The sequence below is a fragment of the Drosophila tropicalis genome, unplaced genomic scaffold (genome assembly GCF_018151085.1).
Source record: "Drosophila tropicalis isolate 14030-0801.00 unplaced genomic scaffold, ASM1815108v1 contig_782, whole genome shotgun sequence".
Taxonomy (NCBI): domain Eukaryota; kingdom Metazoa; phylum Arthropoda; class Insecta; order Diptera; family Drosophilidae; genus Drosophila; species Drosophila tropicalis.
In genome coordinates, this window is record NW_027173270.1 from 60,647 (window position 1) to 82,215 (window position 21,569).

The following is a 21,569-nucleotide window of genomic DNA, read 5'->3' on the forward strand; positions in this document are numbered from 1 at the left end:
TTTCAATAGTTTCAGCCAGTCTACATCCCATCACAGCTGCCAATGTTTCAAGTTTTGGAATGGTAACATGTTTCAAAGGTGAAACTCGAGCCCGAGATGCTATAAGCATGACGTCATATTTTGTTGCGGCTTCTGCACCCTTGTAACTTTGTCGAATATATGCTGCTGCTTTACTGCTAGCGTCGCAAAAAACGTGTAGTTCGACCTTTAGATAAATGTTGGGAGTAACATCTTGGTATACTAACATCATGTAGTCTTTTCAGATCGTTTAACCACTCTTGCCACTTTTTGACAGGGTCGCCTTTAATCACATCATCCCATCCAATGCCAAGTTCCCAAATACTACGCATCAAGATCCGACCTTTTATTGTTACTGGAGTCACCATTCCCAAGGGATCATATATTGAGTTGACTGCTGCAAGCACCTTTCTTTTTGTAGGCATCCTTGTTCCATTCAGTATATCCTCGCTTATGCTGTGCATTGTAGTTGTTGAGAAAATAAATATGTCTTTTTGTGCGTCCCAAATCATGTCGAGAACCTTTTGAGATATGTCTTCTTTTTCGCCCAATCGAATCCGTGTTAACGGACCACGTAGATCTTCGGGTATTCCCTGTAAGACATCATGATTATTACAAATAAAATTTCGAATTTGAAAATGTCCCGCTGCGTGTATTTTAATTACTGCATGAATTATCTCAACAGCTTCGCGAACTGTTGCTTTTGAATCCAGATAGTCGTCGACGTAATGGTTTTCAATGATGGCTTGAGCTGCTTCTGGTGCCTCACTTGTGCATTGTGGTTTTTTTACAAATTGTGCTATAAATGGTGAGGAGGTTGCTACGAATATCATTGACGTCATCTGGTAGACTGTTGGTGCTATTTGGGTATTCATATTTCTTCATAAAAAGTATTGTGAGACTGCATCTTCCTTGGCGATTTTTACCTGGTTGAACATTTCTTTAATATCTGCAGCAAAGGCTATTGTGTTTAATCTAAATCTTATTAGCACGCCTACGATTGATGAAAGCCAATCCGGCCCAGTTAGTAGATTTTCATTTAAGGAAGTGCCATTACAAATAGCTGCTGCGTCGAACACTACTCGAACTTTTCCCGGTTTCTTGGGATTAATTACTGCAAAATGTGGCAGGAACCACAGTTTTGGGGATTTAACCAAGTTGACATTAGTGACTATTTTTGCATAACCATTCTTGAGTAGCTTCTCCACTTCCTTTTGGTATGCTCGCGCTAGTTCGCTGTTTCTGTTCAGCTTTCTTTCTAGACATTTTAGTCTTTGTTCTGCCATTTGGCGACTATCGGGAAGTTCCACCATGTCGCTTTTCCAGGGTAAGTTTACCTGATATTGTCCATTTACTCTTAGTATAGATGAGGACATCTTGCTTATAGCCAATTTTTCTTCTGTTGATTTAGTTTTGTCCGTTGCTGGTTTACAGACACCAAATCTTTCTATGCTAAATTGGTTTTTAAGCATATCGCCCAGATGTTCATTCTCGATGTGGCAGCATACAAAGTCTGCTTCTCTTACTTTTGCTTTTATCGGACCGTGTATGACCCATCCGAGCTTGGTTTTTGCCATAATCGGACCCTTTGGATCTACATTTAGTATGGTTTGAGTTGTAAGGAGTATTGCATGTCGTTGTCCAATGAGGAGATGAGGCTGAAGATTCCGAATCGAGTTCAATTTTGCCATTTTTGTATATCGTAATCGATTCGTTGAGTTGGTAAATTCAAATCCTTGATAAGACGTACATTTTGAAGCTTCTGAATTTTGCTATCGCCAGTAATAGCAATATCTGCGATTTCTGAAGTTTCATCATATCTAGAGATTCCTTCAATCCATCCAAAGCAATACGGTTCAGGTTTCCCAATTATTCCGACCTCACGTGCTACATTAATATACATCCGCATCCGCTAATAGCTTGCGGCAAGGATTGTAGATGAGGCTGTTTTGCCTTATGTAGTAAGCGATGATGATATCTTTCACAGTTGTCGATCTTGCATTGCTCACGATTATTGCATTGTCCCTCATGAAATTTTAGGCATGTGAAGCAGGCGTTACTTGTGCTTGCGTAATCCCACCGTTTCTTCACTTCTGCTTTTCTGAATTTACTACATTTATCAAGGAAATGCTTGTCCTCATATCAAATAAAACACTTGCTGGTTGAGAGAGTTTGTGTAACCTTTTGTGATTGAATTTGTAATCCGAATTTCTTTTTGTGCTTCATTATCTACGTTATTGATTGTAATTATCTTCTTATAGAAACATATATCATGATACAATCTCGACTGCTCCTGGGTCCATTCAGCAAATATTTCAAAATTACATTCTGTAGCTCTTAATTTTCGAGCGGTTAAAAATGATCCCCATTCTCGAAGAAAACTTTCATCTAGCCGCTCAATTAGGGTTGCAAGCAACTTTTGTGTATCGATGAACTTGCATTGTACAAACTCCAGCGCTGAATTGATATTTTGAACAGAGCAGTTGAACTCGTGAAAATCTTCAATTTCCTTTATATATTTTATTTCCTGTGCTTTTTCCATCAGTTCGAACGCCACATTTTCTGGAGCTCCGTATATGTTGTCCAAAATGGCTAGAATTTTCGATGGCTTCTTGGCCGACATCAACAAAATGTCAACCTTCTTACGCGCTGCCCCTTTCAGTGACTTATCGAGACGATATACATCCTCTTCTCCAGAATACTGACACTCGCTCCCCGATTTTATGTACTGCGTCTTAAAATGTCGCCAAGCCAAATGAGAGGAACCGTCAAATTCCAGATTTTTATTGCCCAAGCTTTGTCTGGCTAACATGTAGTGCCCAGTTTCTGCCGTTAGTTTTATTTTTAAAAATTAAGGCGTTAATTTGAATTTCAGTAAGGGTTGGGTAAGTGCGTCATTAATAATGATCAGCTGAGCTTAGAAGTTCGATAGTTCTACTAGTGCAACCCTAGCGAATAGGTATCATGCGCGATCGCATGCATTGGTCACACTCTTTTCTGACGAACTTCCGCCCTGCCTAGACCCCTTAACCACGCCGCTCCTCAAGAAAAAAATATATAAATTTAAATCTGAAATTTTCTCGGCCATCAAGCCTAATGATTAACTTTATACTAAATTGGAGCAGAAAGGACAACTATTATTATAGAGTTTTGTGAATCTTATTATCGTAAGTTATATTTTTTGTGGATATTTGAATCATTGTAAATTTCTAACAAGTTCGTTTGAAAATTTGCCATAATTGATTTGTATTTTGGAAACCTGGAAAAAGGAATCACAGTTGGAATTCTGTAAATTTGCAAAAGATATTTTTCTGTTGAGACACCGCTCAAAAGCTGCACACCGTGAAGGGCACAGAGACTTTTTGAGGAAGTTAATTAACTTGGAATAGCCGCCCGAATCGGATACGGGCAGAGAAAGTTTTTTCGTTGCGGATTGAGAGTCCCGTGGACCGAATTTGTTGCATAGGAATGCCAGTCTCTTGATTTAACCTAATATTTTATTCCTAAGCATCATCCAGCGGACGACGAAGGCCTTCGACGGACCGGACGGATGGGTAAGTCCTAAGTTCTAAACCATAAATCATGATCGATCTGGTATTTCCCTGTTTTTTTATGCAAAAAGAAAGAGAGTTCATTGTCAATTTGTCTGCAAATAAGAAAAACCATCTCGAGTACAGTAAAGTTAAAAAAGTATTGGAAGTATTGAAAAGAAAAGGAAATTGTCAATCCATGTGTTAAACTTAAATTGCTATCGATAATCGCCTTTGACTGTGTGAGCAGAGTCGCCATTTATATTTGAAATCATAATTTAAATTGAATATTTACAAATTTCAATTGTCATTTTTATTTTGAATATCTATAATTTTATATACATATACCCCCCTTACAATTAAGATTCAACAAAACAAAACATATTATTCCCAATTTGGCTTTTGGATGCCTGAAATGATCCAAATATTTAATTTGAGTATCGTTTATTATAATAATCATCATTTTAGTTTAGTTCAATCGGATTATGTTTCCGACTTATCGAAGTATTTTAGTATTCCGTAACCCTCGTGAATAAATATCGTTTATAATGTTTGAGTAGAGAGTGCGTAATCTTCCTTGTGGCGAAATGTGAGCGGTGAGCTGATTATATTGGGATTTTCCCGAATCTTGCGATGGGAAAGTCATTGGTTGGGTGGGTTAAGACGCGAAGCTACAATAACATCTTAGTAGCTTCCCTATTCGTGCGATACTAATATCCCTTTCTTTTTTCTATCTCTTAGTTCATTTCTTTCAATTGAGTAATTGTGTAATATTAGTGCAACAGGGACTTTGTTTTATTTTATGTAATACGGGTGTGATGAGAACATGTTGGTCCAAAGAACCCCCCCCAAAGACTGTTTGCTAGCCGACAGCCAGAAGTCCCAACCGGATCCAAACTTCTCAATACATTAAGCCCGTATGTGTTGGCTTCGGCCTGATTTGTGGTGCTCTTGCCCATCGTAACATCTAATGTACAGGGACTGCAAGAGAGAGGCCACCTATTTAGGCCGAAACCGACCTCCTCTTTGATCAAGATAGATTTACTTTTTTTGACTAAGAGGGGATGTACATGATCTGGAATTATTTCCGGTTGTGTCATTACATAATTTTGGCGCCCAACGAAGAGGCCTTGTTAGACTTGTTACAGTATTTCGGTTCAACCGTGTTTCTCTATAGGATTCAGGCTGAGCTGAGTTGTTCAAGAATTTCAGGTTCCTTTTTTTTCCTTCCTTGTTTGAGTAACTTATTTATTAGGAATGCAGATATTTGGAGAATCCGAATTCTGACCAGTGATGAGGAGCTTGAACATGAACTGGTGAATATATTTAGAAACATATACAAACTCTACAATATAATGACAGACGTATGTTATAGGCTGTGTTTTTTATTGGAATTCGTCAATTTGATTGTTTCGAATTTACGACCAGTAAGGCATATTAAGCTGGTGATGTCGGCGTTGGCATTGTAGTTTATTGATTTTGCCCATTTCTTTTAATAACAATAGAACAAATATTTCAGCATATACTATTGAATTGACTGCTTAATCATCTGGAACTGCAGATATTTCGCGAGGTCCGAATTCTGACCGATGAAACAAAGCTAGTTCAGTTTAGGAGTTTGTTGAGATCAGTCTTTTCGTTTTGGATTTGATATAGATGATTAGGTCTAGGACGACAAGATTTTTCTATCCCTTCACAAAAATTTCTTGAGATTGAACTATCGATTAGTTCATTTCTCCCTCGATATTAGTACAGCACCTATAATTTTGCTCACCCTCACTTTCAAAACAAGGAAGATAATAATTATATGTTTAAATATATTAAAACAAATTAAATAAACTATCTAAAGTAATTTTTTTGTGGAAAAATAATCAAAATGCCAGTAATTCGAAGTAATGAAGAATTGAGTGTGCTACCAGAAGCAGAATGCACAATTTGTTCGAAAGTAATTTTTGAAACAGAAGAGCTTAGGATTACTAAATGTAATCATATTTTTCACCAAGAGTGTATAGAAAGTTATATACAAGAACATCAGGAATGTCATTGCTGTAAGAAAGTATGCCACCAGAAAGATTTAGTCCAGTTCATAATGTCTGAGCAAGCGGAGGGTCACATAGATAATAGAAACAAGAAGACCCAGAATACTAGAGCTCACTCACAGTCAAATAATGTAGCATCTCCGGCTTGTCCATTAAAATCAGGAGCTAGGGGAAGAAAACCAAAAGCTTCAACGGCACGTAAACAGGAGAACACGAATCAACACAACCAGCGTTCAGCTCGGTCGCAGCAACAATCAACTTTAGGCAGAGCAGCTGAGGTAAATGTGAATGCAATTTTTGAGAGAATGGAATATTTAATTGATCAGAGACTAGGAAATTTGAATTTAAATAATTCAGTTGGACAATCTAGTAACCACGATCAGCATCGCGCTCCGACGCCAATATCGAATTCAACATCTCACCATTACATTAATCCTGGAAAAGCTGCCCAACTAGTACAAAGTTGGGGTATTAAATTTGATGCGTCTCCTAAAGGTCCTACAGTTTCAGAATTTCTTTACAGAATAAAAGCGTTAACTGTAGATAACTTTCAGAGTGATTTTACACCGGTGTGCAGAAATTTGCACCTATTATTAACCGGCAGAACCAAGGAATGGTATTGGCGCTATCGAAAAGACCAAGTTATTTGGGAAGAATTCTGTCTGGATTTGAAACAGGAATATGACGATTTTAAGGATGATGATTTGATTCTTGAAGAAATCCGCAACCGAAAACAAAGGATTGGTGAAGCATTTGATGTTTACTACGAAGACGTAATGATTTTGGTATCGAGATTGACAATACCTATGGAGGAAAAACGACTCGTTCATCAGCTACAAAGAAACCTTATTTCTGAAGTACGAGAAGCGTTATTATACGTTCCCATAGAATCGGTGGTAAATGTTTACTATTACTACTCGAGATTTCAGTGTTGAAAAGTGGAAAAATCGGGTAAAGCTAGATTTCAGTGTTGTCAAACGCTATTTTTATTTGCCGCGCTGTTTGACTGCCGAGAAGTACGAGAAGCTTTATTATACGTTCCCATAGAATCGGTATCTAAACTTCGCCAATTGGTGCAATTTCTCCGTGAAGAATCAGGAAAACGCATCACAAAATATACAAATGTTAGAAAGAATATCGCTTTACTTGAAGAGACAGATGAAGAGCCCGAGGAGGAAGATATTCAACCTGAGCTAAATGCAATTCACGTCAAGGAAAAGAAATACATTTGTTGGAATTGTGACATCGAAGGACACAGATGGGACATGTGCTTAGAAGAGCGCCGCATTTTCTGCTACGGATGTGGAAAGAAAAATGTTTATAAACCACAATGCGATGTATGTCTAGCTCGTTCGAAAAACTCCAATCAGGGCCCATCATTCCGTCGCAATCGAGTGGACCCTCAGTAGATGATAGCAATAATACAGCGACGAAGAACAAAACACCAGATTTGACAGATAATAACGAAACGAATCGGCGAGAAAATAAAATACAGCCATATCCCAGATTACCATACCATCAACGTCTGCAAAACTATTTAGGGATTCGAGACAAAATCTTTGCACAGGAAGTTGCAACTTCCCAGTTCATTAGAAGTCGCTCGAGCGAACGTCTGCGCCGCTTTTGGAAGAAAGTAAAAGATGCCCAAAAACTAATAATATCGTGTATGATTAATGAAGCCGCAGATGGCCGTTTCTACGCTCCAGTTAAATTTCTCGAATTTTCTGAGCTTGGTCTATTGGATAGTGGAGCCAATATCAGTTGTATCGGATCAGATTTAGCAGCAAAAGACTGGACGAAATACCCTGGATTTTCAACTATTATATCAAGTGTGGCCACAGCTGATGGGAAAAGACATTCAGTTACCGGAATAGTAAGAACAGAGGTGCAATATGAAAGCAAGCGAAAACCTCTTTCTCTTTTTATTATCCCGTCATTAGCAAAACGACTTATTTTGGGAATTGATTTCTGGAAATCTTTTGAGTTATGTCCAGAATTTTCATTTCGTTGTAAGACTCCCACTTTAGACAAAAATATTCACTCGGTTGATGACGAAAAGAAATGTGTATTAACACCAGAGCAGGAGAAAAGATTAAGTGATGTTATTCAATTGTTTCCGGATTTTAAACAACAAGGATTAGGTCGAACTCCACTTATTGTTCATGACATAGAGATCAAAGAAGCAACTCCAATCAAGCAACGCTTTTATCCTGTGTCGCCAGCGGATTTTCAACTATTATATCAAGTGTGGCCACAGCTGATGGGAAAAGACATCCAGTTACCGGAATAGTAAGAACAGAGGTGCAATATGAAAGCAAGCAAAAACCTCTTTCTCTTTTTATTATCCCGTCATTAGCAAAACGACTTATTTTGGGAATCGATTTCTGGAAATCTTTTGAGTTATGTCCAGAATTTTCATTTCGTTGTTAGACTCCCACATTAGATAAAAATATTCGGTCGGTTGATGACGAAAAGAAATGTGTATTAACACCAGAGCAGGAGAAAAGATTAAGTGATGTTATTCAATTGTTTCCGGATTTTAAACAACAAGGATTACGTCGAACTCCACTTATTGTTCATGACATAGAGATCAAAGAAGCAACTCCAATCAAGCAACGCTTCTATCCTGTGTCGCCAGCGGTTGAAAAGTTGATGTATAAAGAAATCGACCGAATGTTAGAAATGGGAGTGATCGAGAGAGCCAATAGTCCTTGGAGTTCTCCTATGTTTGGATGCAAGAAAAATAAATGAAGTCACAAAAAAGGATGCATACCCTCTGCAAAGCATAGATGGAATTTTCGCGCGACTGCCAAAGGCCAATTTTTTTTTGCCAATACTGGCAAATTGCTCTTTCAGAAAAATCCAAACCCATAACAGCTTTCACGGCCGCCCCCTTTACCAATTCACCGTAATGCCGTTCGGATTATGCAACGCTTCGCAAACCATGGCGCGTTTAATAGACGATCTAATCCCAGCAGATCTGAAATATTGTGTGTTCGGATACCTTGACGATCTATGCGTTGTTTCAGAAGATTTTAATACTCACTTGGAGATTCTGATTCGTATGTCTCAACAATTTAGAAAGGCAAATCTAACGTTAAATATAGAAAAGACAAAGTTTTGTGTTACAGAAGTGCCATATCTGGGCTACATTATAGGAAGAGGAGGAATATCAACAGATCCTGCCAAAATAGAAGCAATAAAAAATTGGCCGGTTCCGAAAACTATAAAACAGACCAGAGGTTTCTTGGGTGTTGTTGGCTGGTATCGTAGATTCATTGATAATTTTTCTGACATTACATTTCCGATTACCCAATTGATAACTAAGAAAAAGAAATTTTCATGGACACAGGAAGCTCAAGTTGCCTTCGAAGAACTTAAGGAAAAATTAACCTCGGCACCGATCTTGATCAATCCAGACTTTAACAAGAAATTCTACGTGCATTGTGATGCAAGCAACTACGGCATTGGCGCAATGTTGGTACAATTGGACGAAGAAGGAGCTGAGAAACCTATAGCGTTTATGTCGAAGAAGTTAACGACAGCTCAACGAAATTATAGCGTGACAGAACGCGAGTGCTTGGCTGCTTTGGAGGCAATAGAAAAATTCCGCTGTTATCTTGAACTACAAGAATTCGAAGTTATAACCGATCACGCCAGTTTAGTTTGGTTAATGCGACAATCGGATTTGAAGATGGGCGATGAAACTGCAAGGGTACAAGTTTGAAGTAAGTCACCGAAGAGGTCAAGATAATGTAGTACCAGACGCATTGTCCAGAATGTTTTCGGAAGATTTGTGTGCTTTGGAGGAACTCCGCCCCTTTGTCGATTTGAACTCACCTAGTTTCAATGACGACGAATATCAACAACTGAGAGAGAAAATTGAAAAAGAACAAGACAGATATCCGGATTTGAAAATAATGGATCAGTTTGTATATATACGCACGGAACATGATGATGGAACAGAGTTCAGCCAAATCAATATTTGGAAACTATGGATTCCACAAAGTTTATCAAAGGAAGTTATCAAAAGAGCGCATGAAGATAAAATATCTGCACATGGCGGGATGGCAAAAACTTTGGAGCTCATACGTCGTACATTTTATTGGCCCGGCATGGTGATACAAGTGCGCGATTATACCGGAATGTCGAGACGTGCAAGTCAACGAAAGCTCCCAACCAAATCTTAAAGCCACCGATGGGTAAAGCTGTAGTATCAGAGAGACCTTTTCAACGATTATATATTGATCTTTTGGGACCATATCCGAGAAGCAAACGTGGCCACATCGGACTTCTGATAGTGGTTGATCATTTATCTAAGTATCATTGGCTTCAACCCCTTAAAGTATTTAAGAGCAATGTGATTCAAGAGTATCTGCAAGATAATATATTCTTTCGATATGGAGTTCCCGAGATATTGGTTAGCGACAATGGTTCACAATTCAAGGCAAGCGAATTTAATGCATGGTTAACGACATTGGGCATAAGACATGTGTATACAGCAATTTATTCCCCACAGTCGAATGCCTCTGAGAGAGTGAACAGATCTATCATTGCAGCAATACGCGCCTATCTCAAAGAGGACCAGCGCGAATGGGATCTACATATACCCGCTATAAGCTGTGCACTAAGGAATTCGTATCATCAGAGTATAGGATGCTCTCCTTTCCATGCTTTGTTTGGCCACACATGGTTCCCAATACACTCTTCTCGAAAGGATAAATATGCTAAATGAACCGAATAACGTATTGCGAAAGGACGATCAGTTAGCATTACGCCGTAATTTACTCAAGAAAAAAATAGCAAAAACAGCGGAGCACAATGCAAAGGTATATAACCTGAGAACCAAGGAGGTTAATTTCAAGGTTGGACAAGAAGTCTTTAGACGTAATTTTGGTCAAAGCAACTTTCAAAAATGTGTTAATGCCAAATTGAACTTGCTATGGTTAAAGTCCCGAATAAGAGAGAGATTAGGAAACTGTTATTACGTGTTGGAAGATTTGAATGGCAAACTGTTAGGAACTTATCATGCTAAGGACATTAGGCAGTAACTGTCTTTTTTCAGGTTAATACTCCGAAGCAAGCTCTAGTATTATCCTGTGGTTGTAGTGCCCAGTTTCTGCCGTTAGTTTTATTTTTAAAAATTAAGGCGTTAATTTGAATTTCAGTAAGGGTTGGGTAAGTGCGTCGATAATAATGATCAGCTGAGCTTAGAAGTTCGATAGTTCTACTAGTGCAACCCTAGCGAATAGGTATCATGCGCGATCGCATGCATTGGTCACACTCTTTTCTGACGAACTTCCGCCCTGGCTAGACGCCTTAACCACGCCGCTCCTCAAGAAAAAAATATATAAATTTAAATCTGAAATTTTCTCGGCCATCAAGCCTAATGATTAACTTTATACTAATTTGGAGCAGAAAGGACAACTATTATTATAGAGTTTTGTGAATCTTATTATCGTAAGTTATATTTTTTGTGGATATTTGAATCATTGTAAATTTCTAACAAGTTCGTTTGAAAATTTGACATAATTGATTTGTATTTTTGAAACCTGGAAAAAGGAATCACAGTTGGAATTCTGTAAATTTGCAAAAGATATTTTTCTGTTGAGACACCGCTCAAAAGCTGCACACCGTGAAGGGCACAGAGACTTTTTGAGGAAGTTAATTAACTTGGAATAGCCGCCCGAATCGGATACGGGCAGAGAAAGTTTTTTCGTTGCGGATTGAGAGTCCCGTGGACCGAATTTGTTGCATAGGAATGCCAGTCTCTTGATTTAACCTAATATTTTATTCCTAAGCATCATCCAGCGGACGACGAAGGCCTTCGTTCTAAACCATAAATCATGATCGATCTGGTATTTCCCTGTTTTTTTATGCAAAAAGAAAGAGAGTTCATTGTCAATTAGTCTGCAAATAAGAAAAACCATCTCGAGTACAGTAAAGTTAAAAAAGTATTGAAAGTATTGAAAAGAAAAGGAAATTGTCAATCCATGTGTTAAACTTAAATCGCTATCGATAATCGCCTTTGACTGTGTGAGCAGAGTCGCCATTTATATTTGAAATCATAATTTAAATTGAATATTTACAAATTTCAATTGTCATTTTTATTTTGAATATCTATAATTTTATATACATATATCCACCTTACAATTAAGATTCAACAAAACAAAACATATTATTCCCAATTTGGCTTTTGGATGCCTGAAATGATCCAAATATTTAATTTGAGTATCGTTTATTATAATAATCATCATTTTAGTTTAGTTCAATCGGATTATGTTTCCGACTTATCGAAGTATTTTAGTATTCCGTAACCCTCGTGAATAAATATCGTTTATAATGTTTGAGTAGAGAGTGCGTAATCTTCCTTGTGGCGAAATGTGAGCGGTGAGCTGATTATATTGGGATTTTCCCGAATCTTGCGATGGGAAAGTCATTGGTTGGGTGGGTTAAGACGCGAAGCTACAATAACATCTTAGTAGCTTCCCTATTCGTGCGATACTAATATCCCTTTCTTTTTTCTATCTCTTAGTTCATTTCTTTCAATTGAGTAATTGTGTAATATTAGTGCAACAGGGACTTTGTTTTATTTTATGTAATACGGGTGTGATGAGAACATGTTGGTCCAAAGAACCCCCCCAAAGACTGTTTGCTAGCCGACAGCCAGAAGTCCCAACCGGATCCAAACTTCTCAATACATTAAGCCCGTATGTGTTGGCTTCGGCCTGATTTGTGGTGCTCTTGCCCATCGTAACATCTGATGTACAGGGACTGCAAGAGAGAGGCCACCTATTTAGGCCGAACCCGACCTCCTCTTTGATCAAGATAGATTTATTTTTTTTGACTAAGAGGGGATGTACATGATCTGGAATTATTTCCGGTTGTGTACATTACAAACATGGTGATTAAAGTGCTTTGTATGTTGTTGTCGCCGTTGGAGATCGATAGCGATTCATTTATCAGGTGGTCTCCATCAGACATGACAGGTTTTTGGGAGGAGGTAGACGAACGAATCAGTGCTACAGTAGTGTTCAAAGTATGTTTTTTGCTCACCAAAGCTTCCGCGCGTGCATTCAGAACTTTCACCTCTAATGACAGCTGTTGTATTTCATATTCATGCTCTTCGATGACGTCAGCAGAAGCGCCCCCAGTTTGGGTTTTGCTTAGCTGTCTTTTTACACCAAGCATCAATATTTCCTTTTTTGAAATTTCGTCTTGAAGTTCCACGTTTTCTACATCGATGGCTTCTATTACCCTTAGTACTTCCAACTGGTTCATGTTTTCGAACTGGTTCTCGGACTGGTTCGCTTTTGATGCTTGTATGACGTTCCCGCTTGATTTGCCAGAAGTTTCGTACGAAATGGCGTTATAAATTTTTGAGGCCATCTCGGTACAGTCTATCCCTTCTTGCGGCGAAATTTCTAGGAATTGGCATATTCGTTGCAAAGCTTCTTTTTGGAATCGTAAGGTAAACCCTTGAATTTTCGTAGTTCGCGCTTCACGAAATTATCTCTTACAAATTATGTATATATGGCGAAATGAACGTCGCGCAATTCTTGCGACTTTAACGCCTCCAATTTCTTTTCTACCACTTTTGGCCAACTCCACATTTTTATTAACTATTGTGGACTGTATTATGCGCGTTAATGATCCGGCTCGAAGGACCAATTTTTATGTTGTGGAATTGGCCGTGGTTTTTTTTATTATTATATATTTTTTTAGGCACGTTTTTCTTCGTCATCGTTTTTATACAGAGTGTGACCATTTCTTTATACCACAAAAATGATAATTGACTTATATACTATATTCATGAACAGAAATGGTATTTTTCGGTAATATAGCTTAAATATAAATAAAGTGTTATTTTCTGCAACAACCTGCAAAACAGTTTCTAGTCTTTGAAACGCATTTTCCTTTGTTTGAGAAACAATCATTATGTTATCCCTGTAAACTATGACAAACGTGTAGGCAAGGTCACCCAATGCCTTCATTACAGCGCGCTGGAACACAGAAGGCGCATTTTTAAGACCAAAAGTCATCGTCAAAAACTCATATTGTCCCTCCGGTGTAACGAAAGCTGTACGCTCAATTGAATTTGGGGGAATAGGAATCTGATGGAAACCACTTGCCATGTCCAGACAGGAAAAATATCTTGCCCCCACCCAGTCTAGAGATTTGATCATTAATTAAAAGCAATGGATACTTGTCGGCCACAGTATTTAAATTCAACGCGCGATAGTCAACGCAAAGCCGGTCAGAGCCGTTTTTCTTTTTGACAAGCAGTATAGGGCTGGCAAATGGCGAACAGCTAGGACGAATAATTTTTGACTCTATTAACTCCTCAATCCTACCCCTTACTATTTCTTTTTTATCTAAACTGAGCCGGTATGGTCGTCTCTGAACAGTTTTGTTTGGATCAATCAAACGAATTTCCAATTGGCCGGTTGTAACTCGATTCTTTGGAATTCCGTCAATAAATAAACTTGAATATTCACCTAGTATGTTCAGTAAACGAGACTTATAACTCAGTGTCGATATTAGCCGGATTTGAAGAGGTATCAGAGAAGGCCACAGCACATATAATAATATGACCTTAAAATTACGATAAAGAATTTCACGACCTATTGTAATGTCGTAATTTAAGCTATCGCTTAGAACAACATGAAACAGAACTTCAAGGAAATAATTACTTATTTTAACATTTGACAAAGTTTCCAAAGTACTAGTTACTGTATGGTTTCCAATGCCCTTCAAAAGGACTAAATTGTTAATTCGTTTTCCCGAAAGCTAATGTGATATTGCTTCCTTTACAAGAGAACATTCAGCTCCGGAATCAAAGTAAAATGGGTGCGACTCACCGGATTGGGTTAGGGTACCAATAAGTTCTTTAACTTGGCACAAGTTTACACGTCTTTCTTCAATTCTTTTCGGTTTCAATGATGTTGATCCTTCCAGCAACTCCGCATTTGAAACAAATAATTGGTCCTCTTTTCATCTCTGGTGGACAGGCAGTGTGCTGAGAAAATCTCTGGATTCCTTGTCTTCTTAATCGGCAATCCGCCATTTTGTGTCCATTTTTTTCGTAAAAGTGACATTTCACGGCAGGTTGTAGTTGTAGTCGCATTCGCTTGTTTTCAGCGTCTACTGGAACGGAATGGTCTTTCCTTTTACCAGTAGCAGTGTATGCTAAAAATACTGACATAGCAGCTTGCTCTATAGTCATCCCTTTCCATTTTGACAGCGGTGACGTGAGTAGTCGGCTTCCGTACAATGACAAGCACTCCCCTTCGTTTGGCTTGTTACACTCGGCTGCTAGATGACCCATACAATTACAGTTATACCACCTGAATGTAGGTTTTCCCGCTGCATCATTATATTGACAAAAGCTGCCAATAAGTCATCCTTAGATCCAAAACGTTGCATACAACCCATCTCTCGCAAGTGACGGTCTGGTATCAAGGGATGCATCACAGTCAAAAATAGCGGATTTACTTGAAGGGAAGTAGGGGGCATGAACATGGTTACCCTCGAGCCCTGATTTTCTTTCTGCGGCCTTGTTAATATTACTTTACCATTTACTTCGGCTAACAGCAAGTCTTCATCAATAATTTGTAGATCAATTACTAGAAATAATGGGTAACGGGTAACGAATAGCTATATTGGGTAGTCATTAAGCAACTGCATATCGGCTGGCACGCTGCCTATTTCCAGTACTTGATCGGGGGTGTAGTTCCGCCTAACCCAGTTACCACAATTAGTTTGTTCGTGCTTTTTTCATTATTTTATTATTAAAAGTGAGCATGCATGCGTAGAAATAGACTAAAAAAACAAAAAAAGGTACATTTTTATTCCTTTCTTTGCTCGCAACCCCTGGTGTTATTGTGATTAAACATTGACCACCCGACCTAAGACCCTTGTAATTTCAGTATTCCCGTTCCTATCTTATTACATCTCTAGCTACCTTGATTGCTCCTTGATTGCACTAATGTTTGTTCCCCACACTAATTGATACTTTAATTCTAGTTCTTTGCCCTGTTTCTAACTTAATAATCTGTGAATCTGTGAAAAGAAATATGAAATATGAAACATAAGAAATTGATTGAACCTATTAACATTTTTTTGTTTCTCTATTTTAGGTTACCTTTCTTTAAAATCATGGTGCCAACTTCTGATAGCGTTCGTTACGAATATATAGTATCTAAACTTCTCGCTGAAGAGCACCCAGTAATGCTTGTTGGAAAAGTTGGTACTGGGAAAACATCGACAGCTGTTAGTGTAATGGAGGCATGTGATAAAAATAAGTACTGTTTATTTTCTATAAACATATCCGCACAAACTACTGCAGCTGGGCTTCAGGAATCTATTGAAAATAGAACAGAAAAACGAACAAAGACACAATTTGTTCCAATTGGTGGAAAACGCATGATATGTTTTATGGATGATTTTAACATGCCTGCAAATGATGCGTATGGCTCACAACAACCTCTCGAGTTGATTCGGCAATGGATTGATTACAAATACTGGTTTAACCGTAAGACTCAGCAAAAAATTTATGTGCAGAACACGTTGTTGGTTACAGCAATGGGACCTCCTGGTGGGGGTCGACAAGTAATATCGTCCCGAACCCAAAGCCGTTTTGTTTTGCTAAACCTTACGTTTCCTACACATGAAACTATTGTTCGTATTTTCGGAACTATGCTAAGGCAAAAGCTTGAACATTTTTCCAACGAAGTTCGCGAATTATGGCTGCCACTTACACAATGCACTATTTTTCTTTATATAAGTATAATCAACAAAATGCTTCCTACTCCAAACAAATCGCATTACCTTTTTTAATATGAGAGATATATCAAAAGTATTTCAAGGTTTACTTAGAAGTCAGCCAGAATTACAATCAAAAAAAAATGCTCTTTTACGTCTTTGGATACATGAAAGTTTTCGAGTATTTAGTGATCGTCTCGTTGATGATACTGACCAAGTATGGTTTATTAATATACTTAATGAGGCCCTAGGTAAACATTTCGAAGTAACATTTCACAATCTCTGTCCTTCAAAGCTAGCCCCGCTTTTTGGGGACTTTGCACATCCACAAGGATTTTACGAGGATCTGCAAATGGATACCTTACGTACTTATATGATTAATCAATTAAATGAGTATAACAATTTTCCAGGGATGACTCGAATGAATTTAGTATTCTTTAAAGAGGCAATGGAGCACGTAATTAGAATATTGCGGGTAATATCACAGCCACGCGGTCACATGCTTAATATGGGAATTGGAGGATCCGGACGCCAGGTGCTTTGTAAACTAGCAGCATTTATTTATGAAATGGGAATATTCCAAATCGAAGTCACGAAAAAATATAAAATGATGGACCTACGGGAAGATTTAAAACAATTATATAAATTAACAGGAATAAAGCAACATGTTACAATTTTTATTTTTAGCAATGAGCAGATTGCTGAAATTTCATTTTTAGAAATATTAAATAATATGTTAAGTACGGGGGAAATAAATCTCTTTAAGTCAGATGAGTTTGATGAACTTAAGTCAGATTTGGAGCGTCCCGCCAAAAAAGCTGGAATAGTACTAACTACTGAAGCTTTATATTCTTTTTTATGCATAACGTTCGTGATTATATGCATATTGCTTTATGTTTTAGCCCTATCGGTGAAAGTTTTCGAAACTACATAAGGCAGTATCCTGCGTTACTAAGCGCTACAACACCAAATTGGTTCAGGTTATGGCCACAAGAAGCTTTATTAGAAGTAGCATCCCATTTTCTACACGGCTTTCAGCTTAATGTTGTGGTTCCTGGAAAAGAAATTGAGAAACATCGCGACAGTTTGGTTATGACTACAGAAAGTGTGCTTCATCGCGAAATTGCATTTGCCTTTTCAATAATACACTCCAGTGTTGCCAAAGTAGCTGATATCATGTTAGCAGAAGTCAAGCGGCACAATTATGTAACATCACCTAACTATTTACAGCTTGTCAGCGGTTTTAAACATCTTCTCGAAAAAAAACGCATAGAAGTGTCTACTGCAGCAAATAGATTACGAAATGGACTTTCTAAGATTGCCGAGACACAGGAAAAGGTCTCAATTATGTCGGAGGAGTTGAAAAATAGTTCCGAGCTAGTTAAGGTTTTGGCAAAAGAATGTGAAGAGTTTATTTCCATGATTGAAATACAAAAGAATGAAGCTACTGAACAGAAAGAAAAAGTTGATGCTGAAGCCGTTGTTATCAAGCGCGAAGAAATTATATGTCTCGATTTAGCAACAACCGCTCGTGCCGATCTCGAAGTAGTTATGCCAATGATTGATGCTGCTGTAAAAGCTCTAGATGCGTTAAATAAGAAAGATATCGCTGAGGTAAAATCGTATGGAAGACCACCTATGAAAATAGAAAAAGTAATGGAAGCTATATTAATACTTCTCGGTAAAGATCCTACTTGGGAGAATGCCAAAAAGGTACTTAGTGAGTCCACTTTTTTAAATGATTTAAAGAACTTTGAGCGTGATCATATATCGGACAAAACATTAAAGCGAATCGCTATGTACACGAAAAATCCCGAACTTGAGCCAGATAAAGTCGCTGTTGTGTCAGTTGCTTGCAAGTCTTTAATGCAATGGATTATGGCCATAGAAAACTACGGTAAAGTTTATCGAATAGTCGCTCCAAAGCAAGAGAAACTAGACAATGCTTTGAGGTCATTAGAGGAAAAAACAAGCAGCACTTGCAGCAGCGAAAAAGAAACTGGAGGAACTTCAAACAGTAATTGAAGAACTTTACCGACAGCTTCATGAAAAAACAGACCTGTTAAATGAACTCAGAGCAAGAGAAGAGAGGCTTCGAAAACAATTAGAACGAGCAATTATTCTGGTAGAATCTCTTTCTGGGGAACGAGAACGCTGGATTGAAACTGTAGCCCTTCTAGACATATCTTTTGAAAAACTACCTGGTGATTGCTTGTTATCGACAGCATTTATGTCCTATTTGGGTGCGTTCGATACAAAATATAGAGATACACTTTTGACTATGTGGTCCCAACTTATTAAAGATTTACTAATACCCGCCACATCAGAGTTAAAAATCACACATTTTCTCAGTGATGCTGTTTCAGTTAGAGAATGGAATATTCAGGGGTTACCTGCTGATGATCTGAGCACTGAGAATGGTGTAATAGTCACTCAAGGAAGCCGATGGCCTCTTATTATTGACCCCCAGATGCAGGCAAACAATTGGATAAAAAACATGGAGGATAATAATGGGCTTGTCGTGATCGATTTGGGAATGAGTGATTACTTACGTCAAATAGAGAAGTCTATAAAAGATGGGTTTCCCGTTTTGTTACAAAATATAGGTGAATCTTTAGACCAGGCCATTAATCCAGTTTTACGACGAAGTTTTACAATTCAAGGCGGTGAAAAGTTACTCAAATTCAATGATAAGTATATAGCTTACAACAATAAGTTTCGACTATATATTACAACCAAAATATCAAACCCGCATTATCCTCCCGAATTATCTTCAAAGACAACCATAGTAAATTTCGCGTTGAAACAAGATGGTTTAGAGGCTCAATTATTGGCTATTATTGTGCGGAAAGAAAAACCATCACTTGAAGAGCAAAAAGACGAGCTTGTAATGACCATAGCACGTAACAAGCGAACTCTTATTGAACTAGACAACGAAATACTTCGATTACTTAATGAAAGTCGCGGATCTTTATTGGATGATGATGAACTATTCTCTACTTTACAAAAATCTCGGCAAACGTCTGTGTTGGTGAAGGAATCTCTAAGTATAGCTGAGGTAACGGAAGTTGAAATAGATGCAGCACGACAAGAGTATAAGCCAGCATCAGAGAGGGCGGCGATTTTGTTTTTCGTTCTCATGGATATGTCCAATATAGATCCAATGTATGTGTTTTCATTAGCTTCATACATACTACTATTCACGCAGTCTATTGAACGGAGTCCTCGAAACCAGCTGGTTCACGAGAGAATACAAAACATTAATGACTATCACACTTACTCGGTGTATAAAAATACATGCCGTGGTCTTTTTGAGAAACATAAATTATTATTTTCCATACATATGTCAGCCAGAATACTTTCAAATGCCGGAAAACTTGTGGAGGACGAATATGAGTTTATTCTTAAAGGAGGCATAGTAATGGATAAACAAGGACAGGCGCCAAATCCAGCACCATGTAAGTTTTCTAGACAAATAATAACAACTTAAAGTATTGTACTTTAATTATAGGGTGGATAACTGAGCACAATTGGGATAATATTACAGAGTTAGACAAAGTCTCCGGGTTCCATGGCATTATTAGCTCGTTTGAACAAAGTTTTAAAGCTTGGAACGGTAAGAAAAAATTTGAAATCAAAATACCTCCTTTGTTAGAATATTATACATTTATTTTGTAAATTATTTGTAAAACATGTAGAACCTATTACTGTAATGATTAGTTACTCAATAATTTGATATTCGAAAAAGAAGAAACAGTAATTTCTGGATAATGCATATGAACGAAATTTAAGGGAAACATTGAGAGTGGATATTTTAATTAATAGCTATCTTTGAACTTGAATTCGACGACAAATATGGGGAATTCAAAAAAATTATTACTTTATTTACAAATATGGTACATGAAGACAACTTATTGTCCAATGTGGACAAATTTAACTATCTGATACGTTGTCTATCTGGCCAAGCTCTAAGCGTAGTTTAGCCATTTCAAGATTAGACGATCCCAAGGCTCTAGATCGCTCTATCGAGCGATATGACAAGAAGGTTCTTATTTTCGTAGAACATATTTTAAGTTTATTTAACATTGCTAGCATGAAGAAGACGCTGTTACCCTCCGTACAATTTCGGATACAGTTTCAGCTCTCCGCGGATCATTGTTGTCTCTTGGGTCTGAAGCTGAATTATTAAACGCAGTACTTATTCAAATTGTGATGTCAAAAATAGATCTTGAACTCAAACAAGCATATGATCGGGTTGAAGAATACGATCAATTGCCAGACTGCGTCGACTGTTATCAAATTCTCAGTCAACACTGTCAGTGTTTGAAAGGGCATCTGCGAAACGACAAAAGGAAAGATGTTGACTAGACAAGCACGGATTGGATTGCTTTCAACAGCAATAGTTATAATTCAAGACAAACTTGGTGGGTTTCAGGCCGCAAAAGCATTAATTCGTGCTCTGAGCTTACCTTTATACCTGAAGAATAAGCTAGATAGTTTCAGATTCCGGTTCGTAGCGATCATTATGAGATTGCTGGAATTGGTGAAATACGTACATCTACCAAAATTCGTTCAAGAAAATCTCCAGATGATGGAACATGGAGTATGGTAGTATAAATAATACGGTTGTGTCACTTATTAACTGCTTGCTGCTCTATTTATTTGATCTGATCACTTTGGATATTGCTTACGAACTGACTCTCTGCTCACAGACAGAGTAGTTAGAGAGTTAGATATTCAACAATAAAGAGAGCATCTTCGCTTGTAACTCGGCTGTCCTGACTTTAAGATTGTCCTCAATCTCTTTGTCATGTGTTCGTGGAGGGGCGGAAGGATCCCAATAAATTACAAGTGGTTGGCTGGTGCCAATTTCTTCTGGGTGAGCGAGGGATGAATTAATAACGCGCGATAACTTCGGTTAAAAAACTTATGCTTTATTAAATGCACAGGTGGCCGACACACACGAAATGTTTCGGATTAAAAGTATACAAATTTCGAGATAGAAAATTCTGAAGAGAAGGAACGGGTGTTCGGGTGAAAAACTCGGATTAGATAGAATATGGCGATTTACAGGAGAACCCTTCGTCACCCTCCTCAGTATGACCGAATTCGGTTTTGCGAAAAACCCTACCCCTCACTCTCTGCTGTTCACCCGGTGGCGTGAACATACCGCCCCCTTGCAACAAGTTGCAATTGCCTCGCTGGACATGTCTAAGGA

At 38.0% G+C, this 21,569-nt stretch overlaps 1 protein-coding gene across 1 annotated transcript in view; it reads left to right on the top strand.

Annotated features, from left to right (window-relative positions):
• kl-2 (dynein heavy chain 2, axonemal kl-2) overlaps positions 1-20,963 on the top strand; it is a 38,080-nt gene extending 17,117 nt beyond the window's left edge. Inside the window, 6 exon segments of the mRNA XM_068293607.1 lie at positions 15,727-16,420; positions 16,422-17,199; positions 17,202-18,316; positions 18,318-19,809; positions 19,863-19,967; positions 20,929-20,963. Coding sequence (XP_068149708.1) covers positions 15,727-16,420; positions 16,422-17,199; positions 17,202-18,316; positions 18,318-19,809; positions 19,863-19,967; positions 20,929-20,963 — 4,219 coding nt within the window.
• Positions 20,964-21,569: the final 606 nt, after the last annotated feature.